This window comes from Marmota marmota, unplaced genomic scaffold (genome assembly GCF_001458135.2).
Source record: "Marmota marmota marmota unplaced genomic scaffold, marMar, whole genome shotgun sequence".
NCBI lineage: Eukaryota > Metazoa > Chordata > Mammalia > Rodentia > Sciuridae > Marmota > Marmota marmota.
The window spans coordinates 8,160,049-8,186,761 of record NW_026000102.1 but is presented as its reverse complement, the minus strand read 5'-3'; the positions used below and the strand labels follow the sequence as shown (position 1 = coordinate 8,186,761).

Genomic DNA, 26,713 nt, shown 5'->3' with positions numbered 1-26,713 from the left:
GGACAGGATAGCGCCACTAGCGGGGAGGGAGGTGATGCTGACATGCTGGCTGGAGTTGGGGGGGCAAGGTCACCAGGGAGCCCGGAGGTCACTCAAAGCCAAGGCCACATGGTAGCAGGTAGGGCCAGAGAGCCGGGGGCGGGCTGGGAGCGGGGGCAGGAAAGGCTGACCCCAGGCTCACGAATTGTGGGAGTATGGGTTCTGGCATGGTCTTGGAGTCAAGTCTGGAGGCCCTGTGTCCACAGCTCTGCTCTGGCTGCCCCCGACCCTGGGGAACCAGGCTCAGGGTCCCCAAACCCTTACCCACCGCCCAACACAAGGCTGAACCAAGAGCTCAGGAACCGCTTGCCCGGCCCAACATGACACTAGACGGTCTTTACCCTTCGTTCCAGGACCCAGAGCAGCCAGTAGGGTCATCTGGAAGTAAACCTAACTGGTGGACAGTCTTGACACCCAGGACAATTGATCGCAGCTCTGGGGGTGGGAGCCATTGAGAGAACACCATCTTGCTGGTGTGTCCTGCCTTCAGCAGCACTCCCCAGCCCCTCTCCCTCAGGAGGTCCTCAGGGGCCTATACCTCTGCAAGAGGAAGGTCTGGCCAAGAAATCAGGACAAAGCATTGACAACTAGCAGCATCTATTTATTGGGTAATTCCAGGTTCTTTTCTTTAAGATACAGCTCGTTGCTTTATTCAGATATTTGTACAATCCAGCAATTGGGGGAGAAGAGAGCAAGGCAGAGCAACAGGCACACCCTAGGGCAGTGGGCAGTAACTTTTGGTAAAGAGAAGTGGGGTTGAGAATGGTCTTTAATCTGGCGGTTCTGTGTACCTTTTCATCCTATATGTACAGTCCATACACCTTCCACCAAGAACGCCTCCGAGTAAAGACACCTGGGAGGAGGAGCCTGAAGGAGGTGGAGCTCAGTAGAAGCAGACTGTGTGCAGGAAGGCCCTGCCGCTCTTCTCCTCAAACTCCTGCAGCAGCTCGTCAATCTCATTCTCCATGTCTTCCGTGTGCTGGATCTGCAAAGAGCATAGCCCTGAGCAAGGGGCACCTCCCCTGCCCATGCCCAGAGCCACAGACACTGGCAGGTTCCCCAGCACCAGGCCTCCAGGACGGAGCATCCTGACCCTAACTCTACCTGGTGGCGCCTTGCTGTGGAGGGGCCTCTGCACTGATCACTTCAGAACCCTAGGCTGGGAGGAGCATAGAGCAGGTTCAGAAGTGGGGCAGGTTTGGGGACCCAGCCTGGTGCTTCAGCACACTGTTTGGCCAGTGAGTCCTCAACTTGCAAGACAAGAGGGCAAGGAAGGTACCTCCCCAAAGTCACTGAGCAGGGAAGCTGGTCGTGTTCCCAGTTGGGGCACACCTGAGTCACCAAGAGCCTTCCTCCTGGCTGTGAGAATCATAAATGCAGGCATGGACTGCCAGAGGTACCCTAATGAAGAACCCCTTCCCTAAAAAGAGGCAGGCTGGCACCGGAGCACAGCTGCCCTGGCATGATGGCTGGTCTCCCTAGTCCCCTAGCTAGCCCCTGTGACTCAGCTGACGATGTGCCCAAGGAGAAGTTGCATGCGCAACTTCCGGGACATGTCTTGCTCTTCAGCTTGCTCTTGCATACTGATCAGATCATAAGCACAACCACTGGAGCTCCAGCAACCACAATGGATCATAGGGCAGGCTGGGAGTGGAGGCTGTGCCAAGCTGAGCATCCAGAGGGCAGGAACCTGGGTCCCACACAGCAAATGGACTCCCAGCCCAGTATCTACTGACCTCTCTTGGCTAAGCCATCATTTCCTACACGCACAGCTCCCAAAGGGCACAAGACAAGACCAGGCACATGGCTCTCCCTCTGGGAAGGTCCCATCATAGAGGCTGCACAAGCCATTGAGTGCTAGAATACCACCCAGGGGTCACAGGAAAGGACAGATGTCTGGCCTGCCTGACAAGTCCAAAGGGTAGAGGACACAGGTTCCTGCCCATCTGCTGCAGAGGTGCCTTGGGGGTGCACTTCTGACCCCACCTGAACCTGGAGTGCCATGGGTTCTGCTGGGCACTTAGGAACTAAGATCCAGCACAGGGGAGAGGTGAGGCACCCCATCTTCAAAAAGGCCTGCGTGCTGGAGGCTCTTGCTGGACACAGCTGTCTTCACAAGCTTCTGTCAGATGAACCAGAACACCAGGGTGGGTGCTTCAGCCAAAGCAGCGTGGTTAGATCTCAGTTCTGTGCATGCCTCTGTTTCTGCTGACATTTCAGCACTGGCTGTAACTGGACCCGGAACTGAGCCACACAGCCATGGCGAGCCATGGGAAGCCCCTGCCCTGTCCTGGGCAGGAGAAGAGGGCCTTGCCTCTTTCTCCTTGGCAGGGACAGCTCAGACAGAAACTGGTACTTACACACTGGCAGAGCTCACAGATGAGGAAGGCTCCCAAGGTGGCCTCCTCATGGTTGTCTTGGATGTCCACATTTACCACGTGCACTGGCTGGCAGGTCTCCTGCTCTCTGGAGTTCAGATCTGGTTGGGACAAAGTGACACAGATGTCAGAGGTTCTCAACAGGAAGCAGGTGGCAGATGTGCTGGAGTACTGGGCCCTGCATTGGTCGGTCTCCTGAACTTGAGGGTTTGTACAACTGAGGATACAGCAGCCAGGCAGGCCCGGGAGGAAGAACCTTACCTGAGGAAGAACCTCACGAGAGAGAGGCCATAATTCAAGGAAACATCAGCAAACAAAATGCAACCCAAGGCCTCCTCCTGCCCAGGCTGTCCTTGCATCTCTGTGCCAGGCATCTTTTGCTTAGGTCAGCAGCCATGTGGGTGGTTTTGCTCTGATGAACTTTAGCATAAGGGCCACAAACACGTGCCCTTACCCACTTTCCTCTTCCTTTCCTTGGTCACCCTGCCCATCATCACAGGGCTGTGCAGGTCAGTGGGGAAGCACCCACTGTCCCCTGCTATTACCTAAGAGCCCATAGCCTGGCCTGCCTCTGCGGGAGGAGCCAACAATCAGCAGCCCTGTGCCCAGGGCACAGCTCCCATGCATGCAGGGTCAGCCTGGCTGGCAGGTGGCACACACAGCCCTGCTTCTGGCTCTGCCCGTGGCCCCAGGCCTTGCTCTCACCTTCCACCACCTGGTCGTAGACCCGCTCTTCACAGGTGAGGATCAGGTCAAACAGGTCCTTGCAGTTCTGGAACCTTTCTGGACGAGGCTTGATTCTCTTATTTCTGTCCAACATGTGTAAAATACCATTCTGTGTATAGCTAGATGCTTGAGTTAAGGAGCTCTAGATAAAGCCTGTTCAACCCAAATGTGCCGGGGTTACAGCCCTTCCTGCTTGTGGCCCCTAGAGTCAGCAGGGTACTAGAATGGGCTGTACCAAAGCCATTAGTCCTAGAAGAGGCAGGGTCACCCCTGGAAGCCCCAAGCTCTGCAGCCCTGCACCAGCCAGCCCCATCATTCTGACTGAACCCTCCGGCAGAAGCAGAGGCCTATGCTCACCCCTTCCCAGGAGGCATTCCTCACTGTCACATGGAACCCCCTTTTGAGCTGTCCTTCAGCATTAGCTGTAGTGTTTTGGTGACTTTCTCCTGCTCTAACCCCCATCCTAGAGTGCAGTGCTTGTTCCCTCTGAAACTGGAGCCTCAGCAGAGGCAGCCCAACCAGTCCCAGGTGCAGCTCAGTCATGTCAGGAAAAACATCGGAAACCCCTGGTTTCCAAAAGGAAGCTTCAGTAGCAGGAAGGCCTAGAAAACCCTTGACAGAATCAACAGGTAAGAGGTCCAGGAGAAAGCAGCTACAATCCAAGTGGAGACAGAGATAGCAAAGGCCTAACAAGGCCCAGGAAGTATGCAGCGCCCAGTTAAGCCCAAGGGGACAGTAAAGGAGTTGGACCCATACCCTCCCAGGTCCACCATGCTTGAGGCAGGGCGGTTCCAACCTCCCAATGGTGCCTGACAGGGGTCTGCAGGGCAAGAACTTACCTCCCCTATGGAGCCCTTGTTCTAAGGGCTCATCTGCACCACTGCATTGAGGGCAAGCACCTTGTTAATTATTTTAGCAAACTGACTATTCAGAAATTCTAGGGGTTCTGCTGCTGGTAGTGAAACCCAGTACTAGGTATGTGTTCTTCCACTGAGCTACACCTAGGCCCAAAGTTTAGGAATTCTGAGTGATACATTTAGTTATCAACTTATTTAAACAAGCCCATAGCTTAAAACGTAATTCTTATCTCTGGAGAATAAAAACAGCTTTTATTTATTATTACTACTACTATTAGTAGTAGTAGTACTGGAGATTGAGCCCATGGGTGCTCTACCACTGTGCTACACTCCACACCCCTATTTTTTATTTTGGGATAGGTTTTGTTGAATTGCAGAGGCTGCCCTCAAACTAGTGATCCTGCTGCCTCAGCGTCTAGAATCACTGGATTATAGATGTGCACCACCACGCCCAGCTAAAACTAGCTATTAGTGTTGTAAGTGGTTGGGCTATGGTTATACCTCAGTGGTAGAGGGCCTGCCCTGCATGTCTGAGGCAATGGGCACAATTCTCAGCACCACATGTAAACAAGTAAAATAAAGGTCCACTGGCTACTAAAAAAAAATGTATAAGTGGTCAATCTAAGCAGTTTAACTTCCAAAGACAGTTGACCATGACCTGCTAGGTGTTTCTGGTTCCCGACATCTTCATCTGCTCCTGGACTGGGTTGTTGCCCTGGATCCACATCTCTGATAGGCAGCATACTTCCCCTGTCCATGCTGCTCAAGTAGCTCTGTTACTATACTTACACCCATTATTGCAGAAACACAGCCATCAAAGGCTCGGAAGCAAGCCCTTGAAGGTCTGTGGAAGGAAACCAGCTTGAGAAAGGCCCGGTTTTGTTTGGTGTGACTTCTAGAACATGGGCATAGGAGACAAGCCCACAGGAGGGACACAGGCAGGGCCCAGGTGTGTGGAGGCAGCTGTAGGGCAAGCTCCTCTTGCACCTGGCCTCTACAGTCCTGCCACCTGGACAGCAGGGCTCTGGTGGGCTGCCCTGAGGCTTTGTTTTGCTGTCGGCATGCTCCTCCACCAGGTCTGCAAGGTCTCCCAGGAGCCCTTACAGAATTTCCTTCCTCCTTAGCCTATTGCCTAACTATTTACACAAATTTCATTGTGCGGCAACAAATGAAATTAAGATTCATGTTGTTAAAGAGAAAATGTCTAGTTTAGGGGTCAAAGAGGAGGCCGCATTTATTTAATGGGAAGTATTGTTATCCTGATAACAATAAATTCAGCCAGCTCCTGGCAAATGGAGAGAGGCAAAGCTGAGGCGGATTCTGCAAGTCCTGTAGGATGCCTGGGAGGAGCCTAAGGAGCACATTTGACCAAGTCTACCCTAAGCTCACTTCAGGTCCCACAGGAACAATAAGCGCAGGTAAGGAAGAAAAAGGGTGTACAAGCCAGGCGCGGTGGTGCAAGCCTGTTATCCCAGCGGCCTGGGAGGCTGAGGCAGGAGGATGATGAGTTAAAAGCCAGCCTCAGGGGCTGGGGTGGTAGCTCAATAGTAGAGTGCTCGCTTAGCATGCATGAAGCACTGGGTTCGATCCTTGGCACCACATAAAAACAAACTAATGTATCCACCTTAAAAAAACAAACAAAAAAAACCTAAAAGATAAATAAATATTAAAAAAAAAAAAAAAAGCCAGCCTCAGCAATTTAGCATGGCCCTGAGTAACTTAGTGAGACCATGTCTTTAAATAAAATATAAAAAAGGCTGTGGCTATGGCTTAGAGGTTGAAAGCTTCCGGCTTCAATCCCTGGTACCCCCCCCCACCCCGAAAAGAAAAAGAAAATTATTTTTTTAAAAAAGGGTGTACAAGTAAGAACTGAGTGCAACCAAGACAGTCTGTTGTTGGAATAAAGGCCAAAGTGAGGCAGCTCTGACAAGGTTTCATGGAGAGATGCCCACTGAGCCAAGGGCCACCAGGGAGCGCACCCTGTCAGCTACAAATCTGGGGAAGACAAGGTCTACACAGCTCTGAGGGTGAGCACTGACAAATGCAGGCACCTGTAAAGGCAGACTCACCACGAACCCCACCAAGACGAAAGCAGAGTCCACCTGGCACCAGGGGCGGGGGTCACTAGCATGGAACTCCCCACCACTGGGTCCAGGGCCCTAGAGCACTCCAGGGCAGCAATCACAGGAAGGCCCTGGTGGGAAAGGACATCTGTGTCTCCACATTCAGTAAGAAGCATCAAGCACGTTGGCACCCAATTTGAAGTGAATACCTAGGTTCTTCTGCAGTGCTGGAGATTGAGCCTCAATCTGAGCTCAAGGCAGCCGCACTACCAGAGCTGCACCCCTAACTCAGGTTAACACACTTCTAAGAAGTAAAACCACACCACTGGGCAGAAAAAATGGGTTCAGGGGGCAGACACACAGGTTGAGGTCAGGGTAGGGCAGCCCACTCTTCCAGCCCATGCTGCATATGACCTGGTAACTGAAAACAGCTGCCACCTACCAACGCCTTGGCCTCACTAAGAAAGAAAAGGAATGGCCCCTGAAAGTGTGGGGCTGGTGCTCACCCAACATGGAGAGGGAAGACTCCTGACCAAGCCTCGGGGCTCCCAGCAAAGCCCCGGAAGCTTTAGGAAGGCCGAGGGAAGTCTGCCATAGCATTTGACCCCAGTAGCTCAATCTAGATCACGGAGTGAGGTTCTGAAGGTTGGGAGCTGTGTGCTCTGGCCCTCATCTGTTTGCAGAGGAGACAACAGGGACCATCATCCAGCTTTCTCCTGAACAGACAGCACCTTACACTGCCCCTGGCAGCCTTCAGAGAGGACCCTGCCTGGCCTGGGAGGTTGTGGGAAGCAAGGCTCCCACTAGGTTCACTCTGAGGGCCCCAAAAGACTTGAAATGTTATCTTGATAACAATAAATTCAGGATCATTTAAAAACTCTCTCAGGCCTTCACCACCAAAGAAACAAGTCAAGCCTTCCAGTCCATGCCGAGCATGAACCCTTCAACACCTGTGCTCGGTAGATACTCATAGTACAGTGAGCAGAGCCAGGGGACACCAAAGGTAGAACTGGAGCTCTTCAGGGGCTTTCCTCAAAAAAAAAAAGAAAAGAAATAAAATAAAAAACAAAAAGAGCAGCAGCCCCACAGGTCACAGGACTGCCAACATACTGCCATGCATCCCCTGGATGCTCCATGCCCATAGAACTAGAAGACAGGCTGGCACGTCACAGGCCCACTTCCAGGGTCATTCAGCACCCATCATCTGAATATTTGCTTTTACTGAGTCCACGTACCTCTTCAGTTCTAATTCAAGATAACTTTAAAGCTGACATCAAACTTAGCCGTAACCACCAGTGAAGCTAAAGGACTTAACACTGTTTCACCACAGGGAAGCTGACTTCCAGTCACCCTGTTGGACATCAACTGTGGGCTCCTTGTGCTCAGCAGTTGCAAGCACCCATCGAATGGGAGTAGAACTGGCCACCCCAGAACCACAAGGGGCTGACCTTCCCGATTGTACTGAGTGGGGTACCTTATCAGAACACCTGCTCGAGACAGCCAGACCTGCAGGCCCACGCCGTCTAAGCAGACGTGACCCTCATGGTCTGCAGGTAAGACACCAGCCCTGAAACTCACTGATGGCACCAGCACAGGACTCAGTCCAAGTTCTCAGCTGGGTCCAGTCACCTGCTGGAGCCTTGGAGGTTCATTCTGCCATGGCCACACTCAGAGCAGAGATCACCTACAGAGGAAGGCTGAAGGAGAGGAGACAGCCAAGAACAAAGCAGGCAGGGAACCATTGCTCTGCCAGCATCTCAACCGTCCTTGTAGCTGACCATTCCCCAAACTGTCACACTTAATCCAGGATTCTATTATCTGGCACTAAAACAAATACAATCATGTGGATGAGCCTGCAGGTTTGCACAAGGAATCCACTTTGTGCATGTGCCTTCCCACCCAGGGACAAGTCAAAGAACCTGCAGTTCTGAATCTTATCATCACAACTTCAACTTTGATCAAATTAAAATATAGGGGCTGGGGTTCAATGGTAGTGCACTTGCCTAGCATGTGTGAAGCATTGAGTTCGATTCTCAGTACCACAAATAAATAAAATAAAGATCAAAAAAAAAAAAAGGCACAAAGAAGAATTCCTAAGTGGGAGCCCACTAGGAACTCCCTTGGGGGAAAGAATTCTCAAAAGCAGGACTCAGAAATGGTACTCCACTACTATCAGTCATGTTTTAACAAAACTTGTGGGACTCAGTGTCAACACCATCAGCCTGACTAGCCCTCATTAAACACAAACCCACAGGCTGGGGATATAACTCAGTTGGTAGGGTACTTGCCTTGCATGCTCAAGGCACTGGGTTCAATCCCCAGCACCACCAAAAAAAACCCCACAAGCTCTAGTCTCTGGCCCTTTTGACTTGAGGGGATTCTGCATGGGAACTCCATGTTAGTGAAATGGCCACACCAAACAGGCTCATGCATGCTCCCTGCAGGGCTGGCAACAGGAAGCAAAGCACTGTAGCCTCACCATCTTCCCAGAACAGCTGCAGACTGTGGGCCACAGTAGCTGCAGGAAGTGCAAACAGCACCACTGTCAGAACAAGGGTTTAATTCAGGTGGAAAAACAAAAACAAAAGTTAGGAAGATGACGGGCAGCACATTCATTCCAAGTATATGACCCATAGCTCTATAAAGCCTCTGTCAGCTGCCCTGGGCCCCGTGGGAGGACGAGGGGATCCTACAGGCAAGCAGCAAAGGTACAAGGCAAGGCATCACAAAAGCTGATGACAGCCTATTCCCAAATCACAAGAACAGCAAAGCAGGGCTGGGGTTGTGGCTCAGAGGTAGAGCACTCACCTAGTGTGAGGCACTGGGTTTGATCCTTAGCACCACTTAAAAACTAATAAAGATATCATGTCCACCTATACCTAAAACATAAATATTTACAAATAAAATAGTAAATAAAATAAAGCATTTTTTTAAAAGGGCTCAGGTTGGCCTTAAACTCATGATCCTCCTACCTCAGCTACCTAAGCAGTGGGATTATGGACATTCACCATTGCAGTTATTTTTATTAGGCCAAAATCAATGAAAGATGTTTTCAGGAAAACACAGAAAAAAGTAATAAAATTTTAACAAAGAAATTGGCTGATTAAGAAATAAATAAAAGAATAAATCAAGCCAGGCATGGTAGCTCATGCCTGTAATCCCAACAACTAGGGAGGCTGAGGCAAGAGGATCACAAGCTGAAGACCAGCCTCAGCAATTCAGCAAGACCCTATCTCAAAATAAAAAATAAAAAGGGCTGCAGATGTTGCTCAGTGGTAAAGTGCCTCTGGGTTCAAGACCTAGCATCAAAAAAAAAAAAAAAAAGTTTAAAGAAACAAAAAATATAGCCCTGCGAGGTGGTGCACACCAAATAATCACAACAACTCAGGAGGCCAAGGCAGGAGGACTGCAAGTTCAAGGCCAGCCCCAGCAATTTAGTGAGGCCCTAAGCAATTCAGCAAGATTGTCTCTGAAGAAAATATAAAGAAGGGGCTGGGGATGTGGCTCAAGCGTTAGCGCGCTCGCCTGGCATGCGTGCAGCCCGGGTTCGATCCTCAGCACCACATACAAAGATGTTGTGTCCGCTGATAACTAAAAATAAATATTAAAAATTCTCTCTCTCTCGTCTCTCACTCTCTCTTTCAAAAAAAAAAAAAAAATATATATATATATATATATATGAAGGGGTAGAGATGTGGTTCAGTGGTAAAGCACCTATGGGGTTCAATCCCCAGTACCAAAATAGAAAGGAAATACAATGGAAAATACTATCTTTTGTTTGACATACTCAGCCCTCTCTCCACTCTGTTTAGGGTTAGCATCATTATATGCCTCAAAGAAAAAGAAACTTAACGTTGAGTCAGTTTTGGTAAAACCTAGCTAACCTTTTAAACTTTCCTTCAGAACAGGTCTTAAATTGTCCTAAGGAGTTCAAACCCAGATAACCCTGTGCTGCAGCTGGTAGACAGATGGAGGCCTCGACATGACCAGCACAGCACCATGCCCATTGCACAGAGGTGTGTGGCTGGGCAGATGCCGCCTGGGTCATCACCTAAGTAGCATCCTGCTGGCCAGCAGGGGCCTGGGGCAGGGCTTGGGACTTCCACTAGTGATGGGGATACATGTGCACTCTGGGTTAAAGGTAAAACACTACACTAATTGTTTTTTTCCCCCAGAAGATACTAATTATTTTTTTTATTTAGGGTTTATTACCAAAAAAAAAAAAAAAGAAAAGAAAAGAAAAAAGAATTTTCAGAGGCAACCTTCAGAGAAAAAGCCAAAAGCATCTACAGGACAAAAATGCTCAGTTGGTAGAGTGCTTTCCTCGCATGCATAAAGCACTGGGTTCGATCCCCAGCATCACACACACAAGTCAAGCACAGTCCAAGTGCACAGCAACCTCCCTGGCTACCCAAGGTGCACTCCGCTGTAGAATGCTGTGTACCCAAAGGTGGGCTGCCTAAAGAAAAAGGGAAGAGCGCATCCACAGGAGTTGTGGTCACAGCAGTCCCCACAGGGCTGCTCCTAGGGACCTAGGCAGTAAGGGCCTTTAAAGGAAAGCTGACAGTGAAACAAGATTGACCTCGGCAGACCTCTGAGCTTAGTGCATCAGAGCAAGAAAGAGGGATGCTGGCCTTCCCCAAGCCTGTCCTGCAGGCCTGGCCACACTCAAGATAGGGCCTCTCGGTACTGAAGTGCCAAGAACACCAAAAGCATGTCTGGGCAAGAGCTTTCCCTGACAGATTTTGAATGTTTCTCTTTGGGGTGATGATGCACCTGGAGTGCTGAATGGGGCTGGGATGGCACTCAGCTGCCTTCACCTGCACCAGAGAGATTCTTAGGGCTCACAGGCAGCTCGCACAGGGGAACTCTTGATGTTCACAACTGGAGCATCTGGCTCCTAGTGCACTTGCAAGGCAAGCTCACAGCCAGGCAAGACAAAGCCCAGTGGAGCTTGATGCCACGTGGCTGCTGAGACCCTTGGCAAGCCACAGGTGGGGTGCAGAGTCATTCAGAAGAGAGGTGCCCATCACTGCCAAAATGATGCAGGTGGCACAAAGAACGGTGCGCTGGCCCATTGTGCAATGTGGAAACGCTGTGCCAAAGCGGACTTTCCGTCACTGAGACATCAGAGCAACTCTCTGGCTCCCCTGGTGTCCATCCCTCTCAGTCCCATGCCCATACCATTCCCTGACCACCACAGCTCCTAACAGCTTCCGCTGCCCTTCCTCTTAATCAAATTCTTGAAGGAGCCACACTCCTTCACAGAAAGGTGGGTACTGTCCTAGAGCCCTGTGCTGGCTCCTCTGCCCAGCAGGCCTGCAGAGCCTGGCCCTTACGAAAGGGGACACAGGTGTGAAGCACTGCTACAGCAAACTGGGTGGCCGTGCCACGCTAGACCAGAGGGCCAGCTGTCCTCTCACGGCCAAGTGATGGATGAGGATACAGGAATCCTGGAGGCTGCCCACCTCTCCCAGTCAGACACCAAAGCACGGCACACAGGGTCACATTAGTGCCTTAAACAGCTAAGGCCTCAAAAGCCAGGCTGGAGCTCAGCTGGCCTGTTTCCAGGGTGGGTGCTGAAGTCACACAGGATACTCATGATCATGACGCCACTGAGCAGGAGTGCTGCAGGAACATGCTGCATGGGCTGCAGCTCAGCACAGCACCCAGGCAAGAAGAGAAAGACCAGTGTGTGGGTGGCTGGAGTAGGCCATGACATCCTGGACAAGGGAGGCCAAGTATGTCTAGGCAGGTGGGAGACAGCACCCACTCTCCATCCCTGGGACACAAGAGGGCTGGGCACATATGGAGGGAGAATGCATCAACATCATGAAGCAAAGAGCCATCAGCTCCTGTCCCTTTGGGAGGGCTGCTACACCAAAAGCTCGGAAGCAATGGCTACCTGAAGGAAATTCATCCTGACGAGCAGTATTTCCTGCGGCACAGGCTGCATAAGCTGGAAGAGCCACTAGGCACTCAAGTGCAGCTGGCGCTCAACACGGTGCCTCAGAGGCTGTGGTCAGGAGGTCTCCCCCATCTACAATGGCCTTGTGCCTCCTGTCCCCAGGCACTGAGAAACTGTCAGCATTACCTTATACTTAGTGGACAGGCAGTGTGGCAATGTCATGTCCAGACTCAGCAACCACCTTAGCCAATAAGCTCTGTTCCACTTCTGACCTCTGATCAGATGAGATGAGCAGGCAAACACCACCTCTGACCTCACCCAAAACACCCAAGACCAGAGTTTTTTCTTCAGGAAAGAGTATTTTTACAAAACCATGAAGTAAATCTGTAGGCAAAACCTAGATGAGCATTCCTCTAGGAAGTGGTACCAGAGTCAGAGAACGGTCATATCAAATATCATTTTCAAACCTTTTTTCCACCCCCGAGATACAGGAGGTTTAGCCCAGGGATGGAAGCTGGGATTCTAGGTGTGTACCACCATGCTTGGTTTCCAAAAACACAGCTACCAACCAGAGCAAAAACAAGATGAGAAATGAGTGGCCTGAGGATCACAGGTCAGTGTGCTAGGCTGGCCACCCGATCAGCAATTCAGCAAGGGGGACATACCCAGGACTTAAGTCAAAGGGGAAATCAGAGTAGCTCAGTACCAACTGTGTGGGTGGAGGGGGGGTTCTTCAGGGAGAACACCCAGAGGGCAGGAATCTGGAGACTGCCAGCCAATACCGCCCTGAACAGTTTCAAAGAGGAGTTTGGTGAGACCTCTGAAGAGCAAGTTTTAGAACAGATCCTTGGTCCTAGTTTACAAAATGAGTGATGGTATAGAAGGTGAGAGAGAGGGACACTCCCTCCAAAATGCTGTGCCTAACAAGGGTACCCAGGATGAGACCAAAGCAGTGGAAACTTAGGATCCTGGCATTTTTTTTTTTTTTTTTAAACATTTTATCTACTCTTTTTTTTCAGGCAGCCGGGAAGATGGCGGACATTCAGACAGAGCGTGCCTACCAAAAGCAGCCGACCATCTTTCAAAACAAGAAGAGGGTCCTGCTAGGAGAAACTGGGAAGGAGAAACTCCCTCGATACTACAAAAATATTGGTCTGGGCTTCAAGACACCAAAAGAGGCCATTGAGGGCACCTACATTGACAAGAAGTGCCCTTTCACTGGTAATGTTTCCATCCGAGGGCGGATCCTGTCTGGTGTGGTGACCAAGATGAAGATGCAAAGGACCATTGTGATCTGCCGGGACTATCTCCACTACATCCGCAAATACAATCGCTTTGAGAAGCGCCACAAGAATATGTCTGTGCACCTGACCCCTGCTTCAGGGACGTCCAGATTGGTGACTTCGGCACAGTTGGAGAGTGCAGGCCCTTGAGCAAGACGGTGCGCTTCAATGTACTCAAGGTCACCAAGGCAGCTGGCACCAAGAAGCAGTTCCAGAAGTTCTAAGACTGGATGCCTGCCCACCCTCCAAAGCAAAATAAACTTATTTTGTTAAAAAAAAAAAAAAAAATTTATCTAAGGGCTGGGGCTATAGCTCAGTTGGTAGACTGCTTGCTTCGCATGCACAAGGCCGCGGTTCAATCCCCAGCACCACAAACAACAACAACAAAAAACCTTTTACCTAAAGATATGAAGATATACACAGAAAGAAAGTGGGTATACACCTAAATTAACCCAGGCCCTAAAAAATGAACTGAAAGGATGTGAGGAAAGATACATGAATAGCTAAAAACCAATATACATTCCAAAGGTGAATTACAAGAGACCCACAGGATTAAACAAAAAGGAATGTCAGAATGCCAGCTCATGTGCTCAGCCTCCACTTCAAGCACATAGCCCTGACCCAAGAAAAAGTGCTAGTTGTTCCTACACTTCAATGTTTAGGGAACAACTGAGGCTTGGAATTAAAATCACATTATAACATTCAGAGCCACATTTTTACTTGCTTTTTAAGGAAAGTGGCTTTGTAAATCATAAAGTATCTACTAAAGGCTTTAATAAAATAACTTACGAAAGCAGCCCCCAAGGCATACCTGTAATCCCAGCTACATGGAAAGCGGATCACAAAATTTAAGGACTGTTTCAAAAAAAACTAAAAAGGGCTGGGGGTGTAGCTCAGTGGTAGAGCACACCTGGGTTCAATCCTCAGCACCCCACAAGCACACGCACACACACAAAAAGTGTACAGAAGACCCTTTTCTTCCATCTTAGGAACGTACCACACAGCCTCTGGAATGGCCAATAGGACTGTCACGGAAGGAGTGGAGCTGCCCAGGTAGCTTCCCTGCAACCACCATGCTCCAGAAAGGCCCTGTAGCCCCTCTTCCAGCTTCTTGACCCCTTGCTGACTCCATTCCCGGGTCCAGTGGCACTTCATTTGGCCTGATTGGCCACTCTGCACTTTTACAAGCAGAAACAACTGATGTCTTTACCAGACATGCTGCAATTAAGTCTGATAAACCAGTTTTCACTGAGCTAGAGATTAAAAGGCCCTGGAGCCAACTTAACTTTGAAACCTGACCCTAGCATAAAAGAAAAATCCAGAAACCTCTGAGGGAGCTCAGAAGAGCACTGAGGGGACTTGGTGTCCCCTCAGTGGGACACCAAGCTCCCCAATGCTTGGTACTCAACATGATTCTAGCTGGGCATGGTGGCCACACCTGTGATCCCAGCAAATGAGGCAGCTGAAGCAAAAGGATTGTAAGTTCCAGGCCCGACTGGGCAACTCAGCAAGACACTGTAACAAAATAAAAAACGGAAAGGTTTGGGATGTAGTGCTTTGGTGAAGTGCCCTGGGTTCAATCCACAGTACAAAAAAAAAAAAAGTTTCAGTACATGCCACACAGCATGGGTGAGCCTTGGGAACATCAAAAGCAGTAACAGGCGGCCACCTGAAGAGGCCATGTGTTATATGCTTGCCTTCATGCCAAATGTCCACAGTAGGCAAATCCAGAGGGAAAGCACATCAGCAGTTATCAGGGGTTGGGGGGTGGTTAAGCTAAGCAGTACAACACACATGTTCAGTATGTGCAAGGTCCCCGTTTGATCCCCAGCACTGGGGAAAGCGGGGGTCAACTGCAGTGATTATTTCACCATCAAGAATAATAAAACTATGGAATGGCACACTTTGAATGTGACTCTTTACAAAAATGAACTGCTGGGCTGGGACATAGCTCAGTGCTAAAGGGCTTGCCTTGATATACAAAGCTCTGGGTTCCATTTTCAGCTACAAGGGGGAAAAAAATTAAACTGCTGGACACAGTGGTGTATACCTGTGATCCCATTTACTCAGGAGGCTGAGACAGGAGGACTGCAAGTTCAATGCCAGCCTCAGCAACTTAGGGAGACCCTGTCTCAAAATAAAAAATAAAAAGTGAATGGGAATATAGCTCAGTGGTAATGGGCCCCTGGGCTCTATCCCTAGTACCAAAGAAAGAAAATACACTGTTGCCCTCATTAAAATGACAATCAGAATATAAGACACTGAACATTTTCTTCCCCCTTGAGATAGGGACTTGCTGTGCCACCCATGCTGCTGCAAATATTTCTCCCCCCTTACCCTCCAGAGCAGCTGGGACTACCTGAGCCTTGCTTAGAACTCTTCGTTGTCTGTCTTTGGAGGTCAGAGGACTTAGATTTTTCTATCTCTGATCCATGTACCCATACCAGGAGCGGGCAATTCCCACAGGGAAAATGGTGAAACTATTAACCAACCAAGTCTGGCTTCATCAGGAAGAAGTGAGCAAAACCACCAGTTAAGTTTTGGCTCAATAAGGTTTCCATTTGGTGCTGCAAATACAGCCCTACTACCCTAATTCCCACCAGTAGGTTTACAAGATGTACAGGTAGGCATTGAGTCTCAATCCTTCAGGAGCAGTTCTACATGTGGAAACCAAAATCAAAACCACTGTTTTATGCTCAAGTATTTAACAAATTGTGAAGATGGGCTGTTTTTTTAATACCAAGGATTGAACCCGGGTGCTTAAACACTGAGCCACATCCCCAACCCTTTTTTAGATAGGTTCTAAGTTGCTTCAGGCCTCACAAAGTGACTGAGGCTGGCTTTGAACTCACAATCCTCCTGCCCCAGTTACTAGGATCACTGGTGTGCCCTACTATGTCCTCACAGCCGCTGTTTTGATGGGTTAGCTTTCAATGGTGCAAAAGTGATGTAATTTCCAGAAACTACTTTGACTCAGGTCTGTCCTCAGCCTGGTCAAAGTCTCAATATCCTAGGCAGGGGCAGCCTCAGATTCCAGCCAGCCCTGTGGTCAGGAGAGGATGAGACACTGCAGGGCACTGCTGCTGACTGAGGACCTGCCAGGCCCAACTACCTACACTTGGTGGGCCTATCAGACACAACCACACCCCAAGTCCAGGGGCACCTGGGCTTCAACACCAGAACTACTGGCCAAGATCTACTGAAGGATAAAACACAGCCCCTCCATGGCCTGGGGATGGAGCTCAGGGGTAGAGCACTTGCTAGCATGTGAGGCCCTGTGCTTGCTCACCAGTACTGCAAAAACAGCAACTGTGTGCTCTCATTTACTCTATTATCAAGAACTCTGTGAAGTGGGAACACAAGGAATGTGAGGTCCTGGCCACAGCAGTCATCAGCCCCTTGGTGCACCCCTGGATTCTAATCCAGTCCCAGCTTTGTTGCAAGTCACATCCTCCTCTCCCTCGAAAGTTTAAACACTTCACAGACCTTTTCCATTCCCCTGCTTGTCTTCTAAGTTGCTGGGATCACAGATGTGGACACTATGCCCAGCTACCTTGGAGTCCTTTTAAGTACAGAGGGTCTGGAAAGTGGTGTCCTACTGATACCAGTGCACTTAAGCCTGGGGCACCGACTGCAGCAGTGGAGGCAGAAGGCCATGTTTTATCTTTGGGTCACATCTTGAAATACCCTTCTAGCTTTGCACTGGAGACAATCAGCATCACTTCTGCAAACTGACAGGTTATTCTGCTAGATGTGTGTTTAGCTTTTATTTGCATGTATCACATTGGTCCTAATCAAGTAATGCTACCAGAGTGCCCCTCAAGCAGACATACCACCCACACAGAGGCTGTCCTGCACTTCAGCCATTCCCACTGTGAAAAGGAGCCCTACCAGAGCTGTGCCATTCCTGCATCAGAAAGGATGCCACTGCCCACCCCAGCTTCACACCAACATCCACAGTGAACTTCATGGAGGTGTCCTTCGTCTCCTGACCACAAGCGTTAGGAGGAACTTAGAAAAGCATCATCTGGCCCCTACTGCCCCAACCTAGAAAATGGAGATCTGGCCCCAAAGAAGCCCACAAAGGTGGCCTCATCCCAAGGGGTGACCACAGGAGGCGACTCTCCTACACAAAGTCCCAGAAGCCAGGCACAGTGGTGCACATCTGTAATCTCAGTGACCTGGGAGGCAGAGGTAGGATCAAAAGTTGTAGGTCAGTCTCAACAACTAAGTGAGCAACTTAGCAAGATCCTGTCTCCTTGGGCTGGGGTTTGGCTTAGTGGCAGAGTGCTTGCCTGGTGTGAGAGGCCCTGGGATCGATCCTTAGCACCAGGTATAACTAAATGAAGGCACCTGTCCATCTACAAGTACAAAGGAAAAAAAAGCAGCTGGGACTGTAACTAAGTGGCTACAAGTGGCTAAGCGCCCCTACTTCAACAATCCCTAGTAACCCCCACCCACCCCCCAAATACAAACAAAACAAAAAAAGGTTCCCAAGGTGAATACTTCACTAAGCTCCAAAGGTGGCCACGAGCTTCCCCAGCTCTACCACCCCGCAATCCATGAAAAGCCCACATATAGCCAGGTATGGTGGCACGTATCTACAATCCCAGTTATTTGGGAGGCTAAGGGCAGGACTGCAAATCTGAGGCCAGCCTCAGCAGCAACTTAATAAGACCCTGTCCCAAAATAAAACAGGCTGTTTGTGAAGTAGCTCAATCCCTAGACCTGTAGGGGGAGGAAAGCACATGTGTAGCATCTTCTGGACTAACTGACCTGTGGAGGAGATTCCGAATCCTGGTGGTGCTGCAGCTCCCTTTGAACCACTAGGCACACGCATCGCTCCCTCACCAGGTCCCCAGTGAACCTGCTGCTGAAGCTAGCCTTGGTCCTTGTAAAGTGTGCTAAGTGATATTCCACCTAGGAGCCCAGGCCAGTTGGTTCCTACATGAAAGAGCTGAATTTGTAACAATTCAGTTAGTGTGAACATGTGCATTACCTGTTTTTATTTCTCTCATTGAGCACAGGAGTTTCAAAAATGAATGGTGCAGTTGAAGACAATTTTCAAAAGCAGAGGATCTCAGGAAAAGATTAATGGCACACTTGTGTTTAAGTAACAAACACCTTGAGCTTTTCCCAGACTTGAGGGAAGCACCCAGAACTAAAACGAGATTCTCAGAAAGGGGCTTATGCTTCTCAGTGAGGCTGAGAGGAAAAAAAAAAAAGGGACAGCCGCTCTCACCAAATGACTTCTTCAGGGAGGTGCTCTTCCGAGACAGCCTGGCCACCTCCTCATCCAAGTATGTGGGTAGAGGAGACAGAGAACATTGAAAACCCCTAGGGACAGTTCTCCTCATGCAGATTCCTTGCTTCTGCGCAAGGAGAAGCACCGGATGTGCTCTGAGACCCTGGGTGGGTCTTCTGCCTGGAAGCTCCCAGGACCATACACTCCATATGCCCAAAAGCTCCGCAGGCCAGGCAGTGGTACCAGCAGGAAATACCCATGTTTCACCCAATATTGCCACCAACAGCCTTTCAACTAGCTGGAAGAGAAGAGAGCAGGGAGGGCAGAAGATACAGTGATTACCAGGATTTACATTCTGCTAGAACTTCCAGGACCCTCCCAGCTACAAAAAACATTTTCAGTTTATTAAATACTATTTTTTTGTTGTTGTTTTTGACATAGGAACTGGCTATGTTGCCAATGCTGGCCCCAAACTCCTGCATTTAAGCACTCCTCCTACCCCAGCCTCCCAAGAGCTGGGAACACAGGTAGATGCCAGCACACCCAGTTTTACTTTTCAGTTTATTAAATACTCTAATACCAATGTAAAGATAAGAAGTTTTCTGTTTGATACTTATATTCATTTCCTTAGAATATGTTTGTGATGGGCTGGGGATGTGGCTCAAGCGGTAGCACGCTCGCCTGGCATGCGTGCGGCCCGGGTTCGATCCTCAGCACCACATACAAAATAAAGATGTTGTGTCCACCGATAACTAAAAATATTAAAAAAATTCTAAAAAAAAAAAAAAAAAAGGATATGTTTGTGCTCCATTCTGAGAATTAAAAAGCATAACCAAAGAAGGTCCAGATATTTAAAGGTGCTGAGGATCAAACCCAGCACACATGCTCAGTAGCCACTCATCCACTAAGCTACATCCTCAGTTCTGGGAAATTTTAAATCAGCCTGGAGGTTCACAAGATGCTCTGGTCAAAAACCCAGGCCAGGCTGGGCACAATGGCACGCGCCTATGATCCCAGTGACTCAGGAGACTAAGGCAGGAGGATCGTGAGTTCAAAGCCAGGCTCAGCAATTCAGCAAAGTCCTAAAGCAACTCAGCAAGACCCTCTCTAAATAAATATAAAAAAGGACTGGGAGGGCTGGGGTTGTGGCTCAGTGGAAGAGCACTTGCCTAGCACTTGCGAGGTACTGGATTTGATCCTCAGCATCACATAAAAATAAACAAAATAAAGGGATTGTGACTACCTACAACTAAAAAAAAAAAAAAAGTTAAAAAAAAAAGGGGGGGAGGGATGTGGCTCATTGGTTAAGCACCACTGGGTTCAATCCCTGGTACTAAAACAAAAAACCCAGGGCACTGCCAGGCATAATGGCCATGTATGTGATTGCTGGGAGCCATTAGCCAAGTAGGTATGACAATTTCCTTGCCAGCGATCTCAGCAGTAATCTCAGGAGGCTGAAGCAGAGGATGGCACGTTTGAGGTCAGCCTGGCCTACTTAGCCAGACCGTCTCAAAATAAAAAATAAAAAAAGGATTGGGGATGTAGTTCATTGGTAGAGCACCCTGAGTTCACCCCAGTAATTCAAAACAACAAAAGAAGGAGTATATGGATCAACTTAACATTATATAGCTATGGTGTCACTTATAAAAACCAATTTAATTACCATTCTTTTCATGAGTCTTAAGTAGCAGATCCAGCCTGTTTTGTCTCCCCGAAATGAAGTGCCCTGAGATTATCTGCTCCTAACATACTTTATTTGGTAGAAAACTTGGCCTTCTTCATCTGGTCCTCCAAGACCCAGAGAGACGTTAAAGCAGCCAGATTGCATGTCAGTGCACATGCATGTACCCACCTGAAAGGGAGGCAGTTAGAGCCCTGCAGTGTGAGTGCAAGGTACTCTGTGGTGCTATCTCTCCACCTAGCCGCCTTTGTTCACATTGTGTCAGGGCCTCTGCCTCACCATGTCCATGTGGGTTTCACATCTGTCTGCAAGTATGCTTTCCATGGCCACTGCCTCAAATGGACCTAGCACTGGGACCTGCCAGTGGGCAGCAAAAAGAGAAAGGGGTCCACTTCACCCAAACATGTCCCTACGAGAGGGGGTTAGAGCAACATGCCTGTCACCAATCACACCTGCCTGCAGCTGCCCCCTGGGTTCTCTAAGGGCAACCCAAGGGATACAGTTCTTTGTCTTTCCTTAGAAGATCATTGTACATCTGGTCATATGTAGTTTTGAAATCATAGACATTGGGCTTGTCAGGTGCTGGTCCTGGGAGCTTCACGTGAGTTCCTGTTCCGAAGGACCGGACGCTGAATCCCCGCTTGCTGGAAGACACAAAGCAGAAAGGGAATCAGTTGGATTCAGACACAAGATTCTAAAACTGAGTAGGTATAAAATGGAAATGAACAGACTAAGCAGCTTCATTTGTGGACATTAGAGAATTAAGTTTCTAAAACATTAACCTAACGTTATTTAAAATTGAGTCAGGAATGTGGAAACACCTATAATTCTAGCAATTCAGGAGGCTGAGGCAGGAGGAACTCAAGTTGGAGGCAAGCCTCTACAATTTAGCAAGATCTGGTCACAAAAATAAAAAAGAACGGGGAATATAGTTCATTGCTACAGAACAGAATCTGCCATTATAGGGCTACATGCAAACACTACAGCTTTGAAAGCTGTTACTCTAAACTCAAAAGACTAACTGTGCATTGGAACCCTTGAGCCATCTGCCCAATGCCATGACCTCTTGCAGGATTCACTTCTCAGGATCTGTAAGACACCTGGACAGACTTGACTGCTTGCTGTGAGCACCCCTTCCCAAACTGATCTGCTCCTAGGAGACTGTCCCTGCAAAGTCCCAGTGCCCTTGATGCTGGCTGATCCACCGGACCTAAACACCCATGAGAGTCCTCTGCAACAAAGAAAGTCTCAAATAACCTAGCAATCATAGGTACAGAGGTATACACCTGTAACACTAGCTACCCAGGAGGTTATGGGCCTCAAAATAAAACAGAGCTGGGTGTGGTGGCGCAAGTCTGTAAGCTTGGAAGGCTGAGGCAGGGAATCTAGAGTTCAAAGCCAGCCTCAGCAAAAGCGAGGTATTAAGCAACTCAGTGAGATCCTGTCACTAAATACAATACAAAATAGGGCTGGGAATTGCTCAAGTGACTGAGTGCCAAAGTTCAATCCCTAGTACTCAAAAAATAAAATTAAAAGTAAAACACAGGGGCTGGGTTGGGGGCTCAGAGGTAGAGCATTCACCTATCATGTGCTGGGGCCCAGAGCAACACTTTCCTCTCCCTCAGCCACCCCAGTCAGGATCCTCCCTGCCTCAGCTCTTTGTCTGGGGCCATTCGCTCATCTAAACCAACAGGACCAGGTTATTGCCTAAGACAGGCTTTGTGCTGGGGTAGGGCTTTAGGAGGCAGGGACCTGTCTCCAAGTCAATGGGGGAAGGATTGAAATTGTAAAATAAGCATGTTTACTATGAACACATGAACCCATAAAAACAAGATTACCCTAAAATGACTGGAACCAAGGCCTGGCAGAGCCAGGACTTGAGCTCAAGGTCCTGCCTTAGGAAACACAGAGAGCAGGGCACCCTGTGTAGACTAGAACACAGAGGCTGCACTGAACCCAGAGCCTAAGTTACCTNAGGGGGATACTCAGTGGTAAAGCACCCTTGGATTCAATCACCCAGTGCTTTAAACAGTCAGACAACTTTTCATGAGCTCTTCTAGCATCTAACAAAAAGCCAGGTATGGTGGCATCTGCCTCTGATCCCAGTGATTCAGACTGAGGCAGGTGGACCACAAATTTGAAATGAACTTTGGCAACTTAATGAGACCCTGTGTCAGTGCTAGAACACCCTGAATTCAATCCAGCAAAGGAAGGGGGGAAAAAAAAAAAGCCGTGGTGGCACTGTCCTGTAATCCCAGCAGCTTGGGAGGCTGAAGCAAGAGGATCAAAAATTCAAAACCAGTCTCAGCAACTTAGTGAGGTCCTAAGCAACTCAGTGAGATCCTGTCTCTAAATAAATTTCCAAAAAGGGCTGTGGATGTGGCTCAGTAGTTTAGTACCCCTTAGTTCAATCCCCAGTACCAATAAATAAATAAGACACAATTGCCCAAATGCACTGTTGAGAGATTTGTAATAAAATTAACGCCTGGACAGGAGCTCTATAACTTTCATAACCACCCCAGTTATTCAATATGAATAAATCTTAATATATCACAATGAAGAAATGAATACTGAAAGCCAGTGATGTTCGATATCAGTGGAAAGCAGATTACTCAAGTTATTTCATCTCCCTAAATGTGTGCACACATATAAAAAGATACCCAGGAGGAAGTACCCCAAAGTGGTACTAAGTAATCTTCATCTTTCACTCCATTGTGCATCTACTCACTCACAAGGAAATATGAAGGATGTCGAAGCAGGTAAAAGCAACGGAAAAATTTACTTCCACCTGGTGATTATTTGGAGGGGCTCTTCTGCACCTGGTGCCATTCCAGACTTAAATCTTCACTGACTGCCTCTGGCAAGGCTATAGGCTTTAACACAGCTGTTAAGTCTCAATTCATTAACAAAATTGTTAATGAATCATCAGTGAAGGAGGTCTCCCAATCAACCTTGGATAGTTTTCCAGGGGTGTGGACTTTGCACTCTTTTACTTAAATGTACCAGATGTCTAATGCTATGTTCAACAGAAAACTGCAGACATAAATGCACACCCAGATGGGCATGGTGCACATGCCTGTAATCCCAAATATGTGGGTTGAGGCAGGATCATACCAAGTTCCAGGACAATCTAATCAATTTCAGAAGAACCTATCCCAAAACCTAATTTACAAAAAGGATGGGACATAATTCACTGGTAGAATGCTTGCCTGGCATGTGAGGCCCTAGGTTTGATCACCCAGAACTGCAACATATATATAAATAAATACATGAAGACACAACTCAATGTAATTCTATCACATTTCTGGCTTAAAAACAATCTTCACATGGATTTGTTAGGTTCAAAGCATACCACCATCTACAGAAAAAAGAGAAAAAGACACTAAGTGAGCATTGTGGACTGCGTGGTAAACTGTAGGAGAATTAAACTCAAGATTAGCAGATTACACCTGTTACCTTCAGCCTCTCTAAAAGACGTAAGGGGCCTTCCGATTTTTAGAGGGCACTCAGGAGAGCACAGGCTGGAGCATCACAAGGGAACGGCGGCTTTTTTTTCCTTAAAATCTTAAATAAATAAAATATTGTGTCTAACTACAACTAAACGATAGATATATTTATAAAAGTTTACATGAAGTAACTTCGGGAAAAAAAGGATTTCAACTGCGCTCTACTATTCCAGTTGACATTTATACCGAACTTTAACTCTAAAACAAGAGGTCAACGTTTCATCTTCTCAGCGGCTGAACGAAAAAACCTGTGTCGGGGAGGAATAAGCTTTTATTAACATGCACAAGGGCCAGGAAAGGTGAGCCGGTAACGAGACGTAGGCCAGGACCACCGACCCCAACTCACGCCGCGTCCCCGCACTGCCCGGAGGCTGCGGGGAGGGAGGCCGGGCAGACCCGCAGACGTGGACAGCAGCGCGCACGCGCTCGAGACGCTGACTCGTCCCACCGCGAGCTGACGCGGTGCGTCACCAGACCCGGCCTCGCTCCGGACCCCGACGCCGGCCGCCGCCCTCGGGCCCGAGGCGAGCTCAGGCGGGCGGCACCCGCCCTCCGGGTTCGTCAGGGCGGACGGACGGCCGCGAGCGTTCCGGCTCCGCAACGGACGTCCCCGCGCCGACCGCCCGAGCGGGAGCCCCGCGCTCCGACGCCGTCCGCGGGGCCTCGGAGCCGCGCGCCGCCAGCACTGGTGGGGACGGGGGTCGGGAAGGGAGTGCGCTGGCCAGGGCGGAGCACCCACTACCTGAGGATGTTGTGCGCCTCCATGCTCCGATTCTGGTTACTCGAGCACACCACCGCCACCCGCAGCGGCGACGACGGCATGGCGAAGGCCGCACCGTCCGCCGAACCCGCTCCCGGGCTCCCACCCAGCCGCGGGCTTCCGCGCGAGCAAGATGGCGGCGACCGGAAGTCCGCGATGCCGACGTCGCGCGTGCGGACACCTCCCCTCGGCCCCGCCCCTCGGGCGCCCGTGTCTCTCTGAGGGAGCACCGGCGTGAGCAGCCTACGGCGTCGGGCAGCGGGGTCTAACCCCGAGCGCGTTCCGGACGTGCGCAACGGAGGCCGGCGCTCCCGACACACAGGGCCCGCAGGCCGCTCGGCCTGTGACGTCACACTCCCGCGACGGCGCCGAGAGTGACGCGCGAGACGCCACCCCCTCCCGGGACGTCAGCCGCTCTCGCCGCCGTCGTCGGGAGTGAAGAGTCGGGACCGCGCCTACCGACACGTCGGGGGTTAGCGGTTCTGGGAGGGCTCCGCGCGTTCCCCTGGTCCCCATCGGGCCCTGCTTCTCACTCCTGCCTCCCTGCAGCCGCCCGTCCTAGGCCCCGGAGCTCGTGCGTCCTCACGTCGCCCCCGAGGCGCCGCCTCCGCCCTAGGAGAACTTCCTCGTCCTCCAGGCCCCAGGCTGCCACGCAGTCGCCCGTCGCTCGGCTCCGAGAACCCGTCCCGGGCACCGGCGTGTTCGGAAGGCTGGCTTGTCGTCCCGGCTGAGGCTGGAGGGTCGCTTGAGGACAGGATTTTGGCACCTGAGCAACATAGCGAGACACCTATGCTGGGAAGGAAGAAAAAGAGCAGCTGATACAACTGGAGATGACCCGTGAAAGGTCCGGCTGGGAGGGCAGACCGCCAGGGTCCTCGTGTTGGGTCTGTGCAGACGCTGTGAGCTTGCTGGAGGTTGGGGGACCTGTTGTTAGGGTAAAACCAGACCCGTCGCCAGGTGCGGTGGCTCACGCCTGTGATACCATCGGCTCGGGAGGCTGAAGCAGGAGGATGGCGAGTTCAAAACCAGCCTCAGCAACGGCGAGGCGCTAAGAACTCAGTGAGACTCTGTCTCTAAACGAAAAATGAAAAAGGTCTGAGGATGTGGCTCAGGGGTCGAGTACCCCTGAGTTCAATCCCCAGTACCTCCACCCCCCCCAAAAAAAAAAAGAAAAAAAAGCAGGTCGGAGTTCTCCTGCTGCCAGCATTCAGCAGGAAGTGCGCAGTGGGTTGGTGTTTTGCTGTGGAAGTGCGACAGAACGAAGAGGGCCGAGGATGGGTGGTGATCCGCTGTAGAACAGACCTGGATAAGACCTTCAGTGATAGCTAAAAGCGGCTGCCACGAAGAGATGCCATGGCACTGCATCGTGGACCCCAGTGGAATGCCGGAACTCCTCTGGAGCAAAACACATGCTTGAAACAAGGATGAGGAGAAGGTGGCCAGTTTCTTCATATCCGAGGAAGGTGGAACTGGAGGCACACACCGGTGGCAAACAGGCTCTCTGGAGAGGAGGCCCAGGAACTCAACCCCACGTGCTGGGGAACTAGCCTTGATAAAGAAGTTTCCTCCCATAATTGCTCTTGGTGTTTGGGGGAAGAAAGTGTTTGAGAACCAGGTGTTCAAATTCTTTCTTTTTTTTTTTTTTTTTCCTGGGGATAGACCCAGGGGTATTTGCCCAACCCTCATATTTTATTTTGATAGAGGGTCTCACTATGTCTCTGAGACTGGCCTCGATATTTTTTGCCATTTGCCTGCCCCACCCTTCCCAGTCACTGGAATCACAAGCATGTGCCCTCATAATAAGTCAGGTGTCAATGTTTTGTAATTTTTTTAGTTGTAGATGAACACATTATCTTTATATGGTGCTGAGAATCAAACACAGTACTTCACACATACTATACAAGAGTTCTACCACTGAACTAATTGCAGCCCCAGGTATTAAAAATCTTTTTTTTTTTTTTTAAATGTTTTTATTTTTTGGTTTTCGGTGGACACAACATCTTTATTTTTATGTGGTGCTGAGGATCGAACCCAGCGCCCCGCGCATGCCAGGCAAACCCGCTACCACTTGAACCACATCCCCAGCCCGGTATTAAAAATCTTTAAGGACCTCCAGGGTACAGTTAGGGAAATGATATAAGGAAGCATGTGCTTTGTAGGATTTGGCAGGTTGAAGGATGAATTAGGGCATCTTCCCCGCCTTTGCCGTTTTATTTGAATATTTTGAATGCAGATCATAAAGTCTAAAGCATATCAGTCATTTATGG

At 49.6% G+C, this 26,713-nt stretch overlaps 1 protein-coding gene, 1 long non-coding RNA gene and 1 pseudogene across 3 annotated transcripts; 1 reads left to right on the top strand and 2 right to left on the bottom strand.

Moving 5' to 3' along the window:
* Positions 1-619: 619 nt before the first annotated feature.
* Ssu72 (SSU72 homolog, RNA polymerase II CTD phosphatase) lies at positions 620-24,798 on the bottom strand. Of its 2 annotated transcripts, XM_048783831.1 has the most exons (6): positions 24,429-24,798; positions 20,681-20,824; positions 3,123-3,262; positions 2,400-2,518; positions 1,144-1,198; positions 922-1,024 (listed from the first exon to the last, which is right to left on the bottom strand). In XM_048783831.1, the coding sequence occupies exons 1-5, from the start codon at positions 24,506-24,508 to the stop codon at positions 1,181-1,183; spliced, it is 501 nt and encodes a 166-aa protein (XP_048639788.1). In that variant the 5' UTR covers positions 24,509-24,798; the 3' UTR covers positions 922-1,024; positions 1,144-1,180. The 2 variants fall into 2 exon arrangements, with proteins under 2 accessions (XP_015357005.1, XP_048639788.1); XM_015501519.2 differs by lacking the exon at positions 1,144-1,198 and having other exon boundaries at positions 620-1,024.
* Positions 12,976-13,541, top strand: LOC107155585 (annotated as a pseudogene).
* Positions 18,232-20,674, bottom strand: LOC125610807. The gene is made up of 2 exons (XR_007340860.1): positions 20,352-20,674; positions 18,232-18,797 (listed from the first exon to the last, which is right to left on the bottom strand). It is a non-coding gene; the product is annotated as an uncharacterized LOC125610807 (long non-coding RNA).
* Positions 24,799-26,713: the final 1,915 nt, after the last annotated feature.